This window comes from Nicotiana tomentosiformis, chromosome 3 (assembly GCF_000390325.3).
Source record: "Nicotiana tomentosiformis chromosome 3, ASM39032v3, whole genome shotgun sequence".
NCBI lineage: Eukaryota > Viridiplantae > Streptophyta > Magnoliopsida > Solanales > Solanaceae > Nicotiana > Nicotiana tomentosiformis.
Window position 1 is genome coordinate 85931749 of NC_090814.1, and position 7936 is coordinate 85939684.

General features: G+C 39.5%; 1 protein-coding gene across 1 annotated transcript; it reads right to left on the reverse strand.

Moving 5' to 3' along the window:
• Positions 1 to 47: 47 nt before the first annotated feature.
• On the reverse strand, positions 48 to 4466 carry LOC104101850 (glutaminyl-peptide cyclotransferase-like). The gene is made up of 11 exons (XM_009609377.4): positions 4134 to 4466; positions 3966 to 4022; positions 3844 to 3879; positions 3632 to 3696; positions 2761 to 2824; positions 2257 to 2374; positions 2083 to 2180; positions 1533 to 1603; positions 1415 to 1442; positions 842 to 896; positions 48 to 408 (listed from the first exon to the last, which is right to left on the reverse strand). The coding sequence occupies exons 1-11, from the start codon at positions 4287 to 4289 to the stop codon at positions 278 to 280; spliced, it is 879 nt and encodes a 292-aa protein (XP_009607672.1). The 5' UTR covers positions 4290 to 4466; the 3' UTR covers positions 48 to 277.
• Between the last annotated feature and the right edge of the window lie 3470 nt (positions 4467 to 7936).

Genomic DNA, 7936 nt, shown 5'->3' on the forward strand with positions numbered 1-7936 from the left:
CATTTATCAGTTGTCAGCCATTGATGGCTGTACTGCAATTAGTGCCATTTCAGATCATCTTTGTAGTTGATACTTTAATACAAATACCTTTGCATCTCATAATTACAAACATATTCTGACCTGCACTGCTTAATTCCACTCTTAGTTGATTGGCATTATACACAAATAGCTGATCTCTATACAAAGCAATAGACGTAAAATGTAGGAAGAGCTGATCAAGAAATTGATGTTGCTAAAAATAGCTCCAAAAGTTTCCATAAGAAATGAATAACCATAATCAGCTCTCGAGTTTTCCAAGAAAGAACGGTTTTGGGATGCATAAATTATTGATTTCTCCAATCAATGGAGCATTCGGTGGGAGAGGGAGCAACTTGATCTCAAACAGCTTTGGCCATAGTTTCCCTGTCACTGCAGTGAAGGACAGAATGATGTCATTCACAGAACCATCCAGCTGCTAAAGATCACTAAAAGAAATTGTTAAGACGCAAATCACCCACTGCAGAAAGTCCTCCATTGCACATTTTACTTTGGTACCAAATGTATATGTTTTTCTGTGTCTTACAAACTGAGGTACCTGTGCTTGGATTCCATGATAATGATTGAGGGAGAGGGATGACAACTAAACCAAAAGTGCAGATTATATGATATAAGAATAATATGATGTAAGAACAAAGGGGAAAATAAAGCCTTCAAGAGTAGAAACATTCTCCTGATACTCATTCAGTGAAAATTGAAAAGTTATTATGCATTATACATGAAACATTAAGGGGCTACACTTAAATGTGGATTTATCCAAAAAGCTGATGCAGACCACAGAAAATATCATAAAGATAATTCTTACCAAAAATACGGTCACCATCTCTGTCCCAGGCGATTCCATTCAGGACCTCAAAGTCCTGCAATGAAGTGCAATAGTGCTTTAGCTTTCACTCAAATACATCAAAGAACCTGGAGGGGGCAGGGCAAGGGAACGCGAAGGTGCATGGGATAAAGTTCTTTCGCTGATGGAAGTAAATAACTTTACTAGTTCCTTGTTATTTAGTAAAAGGAGGGGATGATGGTAGTAATCAATATTACAATATTATCCTTAGAATCCCGCTGTAACTAATTTCATATATGTAAGCACGTCTCACTTCCCCATCAGTATAGCCTCCTTTCCATCTAAGTGGAGAGGTTGGGAACTTCTCTTTCATCTTCCCTCCTCACTTACTCGGAATAAGGTACAGCTAATTAACCTCTGCATCACTTCTCATCATCCATATGATCAATCAATGTTACACCCATCCAAGGCTTATCAACAGAAGATTTAAAAAAAAAGGGAGAGAGAAAGAGAGAGAAGAAGAGAAACAGATACCAAAATAAACCAGAAAGCAGCTTTAATAATGCATCTTACACGAAAAGGTAAAAAAAGTACCTTATAACCTCTTGATATTAGATCTTCCCTGAAAAGAGCCATAGAATCTATCTGTTAATAAATCTCGAGCAGAACTTGTGAACAGCGATACATTAGGACAAAGAACAAAAGCTAATACCTCAAAGATCGGAGGAGAATCCACCCAATTACGGTTCCATCTTTTGGTGAGATTCTAGCAATGCAATCAGTCTGCAGAGAAATACAACACTGACATTACTTCGGCCTCTAATTTAAACTCAAATCTGGAGTTAAGAAATATGACACTAAGATGTCGAAAAAGAAGAAGATTGTCTGCCGCCTTCTAGCGTCATAACAATATCCAATTGGAGTATGCTTATGAAGAGGCTTGCCGAGACAGTTGCTCTAACTTACTTCAGACTGGATAAGAACAGGATCGGACTTAATTGAGTCACCAAATAGACTCTTGGTTCATACAGTGATGCCATACACAACATATCTTTATTGAAAACCCAATAAGTCGGACAAACCTATATGGCATAATACAACTAGGTTCTCAAGCAAGGTTGTTTTCTGGAACTATATCCCTCGATACTATCCAAAACAACTATTTGATCAAGTTGCTCAAAGATGTTTTCCTAAATATGTGGATAGTGTAGAAAATAATGGGAAAAACACAAAGCCAACTCAGTAAAAGGAGCGGTTCATACCACATAAACATTTGCCCAGACTTCATTTTTCACATACTCCAGCTCATTGAGGTAGGGCACTTCATGCCCTTGAGATTTTACAACTTGTTTTCTGATGACTACACCAAGAAAAGGAGAATCACCATCTTAAGGAAAGAAGCAACTAAATTCCACGTAGGCTGTAGATGGAAAAACCTTTCATTGTCTGAGGATCAATCTCATATAATGTTGATGTTCCATCACTTCCAAAAAGAACTACCCCATCAGTTGCCAATCCCCAACCATCTTGCATGTGATGAGTAAACTTTTCAAACTGCATATAATTTCAACTGCGAAAATTACAACACAAGCTAGTGAACTAGGCCTAGATATAAATAAGAATTTGGTTGCTCCAATAGAAACGCACCAGTCAGGTCCAAAGAGAAGGATTTATCAAAAGTCTATCAATATTATCATAGTTTCATGAGAAGTTATAAGAGATGAGAACTTTGGATTTGAGATGATAATTTTAAGTTTAAATTTAAGTCAAAATAGAGGACCTAACACCACATATCAAGATGACAAACAATTAGCTAACACATGGAAGTTGTGAAGTGAATTGAGGCAATAATCCTACAAACATTACTTTTCTCATAGAACACATTAGGAGCTTTAAGATGATTGAACTAAGAGCACATGAAGTAATGGGGGAAAGCATACTTTGCTCAAGTTGTGTCGATCATATATGAAGCCGGTATCCTGCAACCATGTTAGTTGGAACAACCTACAAAAATCCACTTGTTATACAAGAACTAGGGGCCAATGTAAAATTTTAAACTAGCAAACCATCAGTATAAAAATAAAGGAAAGGACATAAAAAGACACAACAATCAAAAAGGAAAACTAAATAAGAGAAAACCTGGTCTCGTCTAATGTACACCAACATTATGAATATCTATCTTTAAAGTATTCCTAACTCCTAAGAATGAAATGTTCTAGTTTTCACTTTTGGCTATCTCTAGCATTTTTTCATAGGGAAGCTTTTTCTGTTTTTTTTTTTTCATGCACATACCTTTACAGAACTAAAATAAGATTTCAAGTCTTACTTCTTGTATGTACCTAGTCCAAGTAGGATAGCTGAATTGGACATAGAGAGAGAGAAAGAGTTGCTATTTTTCTCGTAGAAGGAAGGCTGCTACTTAGAGTACAGTTAAAACTTCATATAATGAAAATCTTCCAAACAGCATCACATATCAGCAGTTTCATAATGACAATTGCCCCCAAATTAATAAAAAATTCAAATGCACTTGATATATAAGCATCATTAGGCTTACATAAAATCCCTACCAAAATTTCATATATTCATAACCGTGAACAAAAAAGTTGCTGTGATGGTTAGTACCGAGTTTAATTGCAAGTTTGCGACCATTAATAGGAATTAGGAGACAGTAGAACAGCAACAAAATCCTACTTCCTTTCATACTTATCCTCTCTGATAAATGCAAGTTTTATACCTAGCAGTTAGCACAACACATTTTCCACTAATTTGCAGAATCAGGAAAAGATGCATGGATCCATTTACTCTACGAACCTCTCACCAAGAAGAGTTAAGCCTTCTCCAAAGTCAGAAGACTGCATTTCATGAACAGCCTCAACCTGTGGAGATTTCAGCATTAGAAACTTATTATTTTTCATGCAAAACATCACAATAAACTTGATAAAAAGCGGATAATACAGCTTATAAATAGAACTTTTGGGATTTGGTCTTATGTTTAACTCTTAGTAAGCAAGTTGTAGTCGTACCTTACCGTTCCTCAGTGCAACTTTTCGAACGGTTGACTGCATTTAAAATAAGAGATAATTAACCATATTTATTAAGCCTAAAAAATAATCATGAAATCACTTTAAGTCTAAATGCAACTCACGCGTCCGTACAGTCCAGTTGATTCAAAAAGAGTATCATTTTCTGCATAGAGAAGCCCCTGAAGAGGATAAATACATGGCATCAGGGATCAAAAGCAACTCTAATTAAATTCTCAGTAAAATTAAGCTGAAATTATAACTACAAGTAAAATTTATTTCTAGAATTTAACCTGAGTGTAAGCCTTGGGGTCGTGGGGAAATTCATTGACCACTTTGACTTTGTAAACTTGATATGATGCTTCAGCTTCACTGAACCAGAATACGATAATGCTCAGAAGAATTACCAAGCTTACGACTAGAAACCTTGGATTTAGCAGAGACAACATATTTTTGGAAATGAAGCAGAAGAAGCCGTTAATGGCTTTTTGAGGTTTTAGCGATTAAAAATAGATATTCAGTTGACGTGAATCGTGATGATCGTTGACTGTATGGACTTCTTTCCGCCGTTCGATTGGATCAAATCGCGTTTCACCACCTACCCGGTGGTAGCTCCAGCTTATTTATTGCTTAAACTTAAATTCCACGTGCGTCTCGTTTTGCTAAGAACCGTCAAATGGAATTTTTTAATAAAGCGGTGAAAATCATATCTCCTCCAGTAATTTTATAATGTATTTGTTTGCTCTATTATTATTAATATCCCCCATCTTTAATAATCTATTTTGCATCGTGGTATTTTCTTTCTTCTTTTGTTTTTATCTGTGTATTAATTTCGTTTATACTATTGTATACGGTCGAAATTGAGCTCGCATACGACTTGGTAGATTAGGCTTGGAACGTGGCAACCAAGGACTGAAGATCGATCCCGAGTCCCACCGAGCTAGAACCCGAGGTTGGAACGCCTGCCTTCGAGGAACAGTGAGTCCGGTGTCGATCTTAACCTCAAACGGGCTCGGAGAAACATTGTTGAGATAACTAACAGAAAATCGAAATATCTGTAACCGGTCGGATATAGCGGCGGGAATCTCGGTACGTATCAGTAAGGAACCGACAATCAGCGAATCAAGAGATTTTTACCTTTTATGGAAATGTACCTAGAGTAGAACTCCTCTACTATAAAAAGGGGGTCTGATAATTCATTTCACACATTGTAACATGCATCCCAAAGCAATATATTATTATTCTCTTTAACTTCTTATTATTCTCTTGTTGTTCTGTTCGGATATCAAGCAAAGCACTTTTGGCTCGAGGGTGGCTAAACGTACAAGGCAAAGACTGTTCAACTTGTGTAGCTAACATTTACTTTTTCATTACTTATTTCAATTGCAATCTGATTTATCGTTTTGTATCAAGTTAGATCACGTATCCTTAAAACCACTTACAAATTCAATTGTTATTCGATTTTAAGGGTAAACAGTTTGGCGCCCATCGTGGGGCTAAGTATAATAGTGGTTGTTTGATACAAATCTCCGTAACACACACAACTTTATGCTTGCTCTTTGAAGTGTCTCTGATTTCAGGTTAAAACACAAAATGTCAAACTATCAATCAGCACCATTACATGTTGACAACGGGTCCAGTTACTACGGTGAAAATAACAACATAGTGCCTGAAAATGAGATACCGCCCGCTGATCCCATCGAAATTTTGGTCACAGACCCAATTGACGCTAATTCACATGTGGCTATCGACACAAATCTTCCTACCGACCCCGAAAATAATGCCTGTGGTGGAGTCCGATCGGCGGCTTAAAACACGCAAAATGCTGGTGGAGACGAGATCAGTTTAAGGGTGATATTCGACATGTTTCAAGCTCAACAGGCAGCAATAGCACAGTTGCAGAACCAAAGCCGCGCTCTGAGCAGAGTTGAGCCCGATCCGCCCCTGGAAGTTATCCGCAGGGACGAACCGGTCGCAGAAAGATCGAATGGGAATGAATCGGGGACTAACCCCGAGATCATAAAAATGCTCAAGGAACTGACAAAACGAGTGGAATCAGGGGAGAAGAAAATCAAAGCTAATGACAAAAAAGTGAAAACCTACAATTCCAGGGTAGATCAAATCCCGAGAGTACCGCCGATATTGAAAGGCCTGGATTCCAAGAAGTTCGTGCAAAAACCTTTTTCTCCGAGCGCAGCTCCGAAGCTAATCCCTAAGAAATTCCGTATGCCCGAGATACCTAAGTATAACAGAACGACCGACCTAAATGAGCATGTAACCTTTTATACATGTGCCATTAAAAGGGAATGACTTAGAGGACGATGAGATTGAGTCTGTCCTGCGGAAGAAGTTCGGAGAGACCCTGCCAGAGGGAGCTATGATATGGTATCACAATTTACCTCCTAATTCTATTGATTCATTTGCTATGCTTGCGGATTCTTTTGTGAAAGCACACGCCGAGGTCATCAAGGTCGAAACCAGGAAATTGGACCTTTTAAAAGTAAAACAGAAGGATAACGAGATGCTCAGAGAGTTCGTGTCCCAGTTTCAAATGGAACGAATGAACCTGCCACCTGTCGCTGATGATTGGGTCGTTCAGACTTTCACCCAAGGGCTCAATGTTTGAAGCTCGGTGGCTTCACAGCAGTTGAAACAAACCTAATAGAATATCCAGTCGATACTTGGGCCGGCATGCATAGAAGATTAGAGTGGAAGATGATCAGCTCGGGGTCCCTTCGGGGTCTGTCTATCCCGTCAGAAACATCGACAGAATCGAGAGAGACGTCGATCGTGAATCGAGATCAAACATGGATCGGTACCAGCCGTATAATAAAGACTGAAGAAGTAGTGGGTCCGGGCGGAACTCTATGAGAAATGAAAGAAAAAGTGACCGAGGTCAGAGCAATCGGGGACTCATGAGCAAAAACAGTTTCGATAGGCCCATCAGGCCCAAAGAAGCACCAACGTTATCGGAATACAACTTTAATGTCGATGCTGCCACCATTGTATCAGCTATCGGACGTATCAAAGATACCAAATGGCCTCGACCTCTACAATCTGATCCAACCCAAAGGGATCCTAACAAGATATGTAAGTATCACGACACTCACGACCACAGAACGGAGGATTGCCAATAGTTGAGAGAGGAAGTATCCCGATTATTCAACAGCGGACATCTTCGAGAATTCCTAAGTGACCGAACCAAGAATCATTTCAGGAATAGGGATTCTAACAAACAGACCGAACAAGAAGAACCTCAACATGTCATTAACATGATCATTGGTAGGGTCGATGTCCCTTAGGGGCCGATGTTGAAACACACCAAAGTATCCATCACGAGGGAGAAATGAACTCGAGATTACATACCAGAAGGAACCTTGTCCTTCAACGATGAGGACGCGGAAGGGATCGTGCAGCCCTACAATGATGCACTGGTAATATCTATACTCGTAAATAAAATTCAAGTTAAACGTGTGTTAATTGATCCAGGTAGCTCAGCCAACATCATCTGATCGAGGGTCGTGGAGCAGTTCGGTCATCAAATCGTGCCTGCAGTCCAAGTTCTAAACGGATTCAACATGGCATGTGAAACCACTAAGGGTAAGATAACATTACCGGTGAACACCGCCGGGACCATCCAGGAAGCTAAGTTTTATGTAATCGAAGAAGACATGAGATACAACGCTTTGTTCGGAAGGCCATGGATCCACAACATGAGGGTAGTACCTTCAACTCTACACCAAATGTTAAAATTCCCAACACCATGCGGAATTAAAACAATCTACGGAGAACACCCAGCCACGAAGGAGATATTTGCGGTCGAAGAGGCGATTCTGGTATCTGCACTTGTAACGACAAAGGGGCCAAGTTCGGTCACAAAGCCAGAAACTAAATAGCAAATACCGACACCAGCTCCGACCCAACCGGAGATACAGGGGACTGATAAGGATGATGATTATGACTACAGGGTACCCAGGTCCTTTATAGCCCCGATGATTCCGATGCCACTAAATAGACGGTCAAGGAGCTGGAACATATCATATTGGTCGAGAACCTACCCGATCGAAAGGTATACCTGGGCACGGGGTTAAATCCC

Coding starts and splice junctions, on each gene's coding strand:
- LOC104101850 (XM_009609377.4), bottom strand. CDS start 4,289: ATGTTGTCTCTGCTAAATCCAAGGTTTCTAGTCGTAAGCTTGGTAATT. Junction 3,697..3,843: donor TTGCACTGAGGAACGGTAAG/GTACGACTACAA, acceptor AAATCTCCACAG/GTTGAGGCTGTTCATGAAAT. Junction 1,604..2,082: donor TCTGGGCAAATGTTTATGTG/GTATGAACCGCT, acceptor ATTTCTCTGCAG/ACTGATTGCATTGCTAGAAT.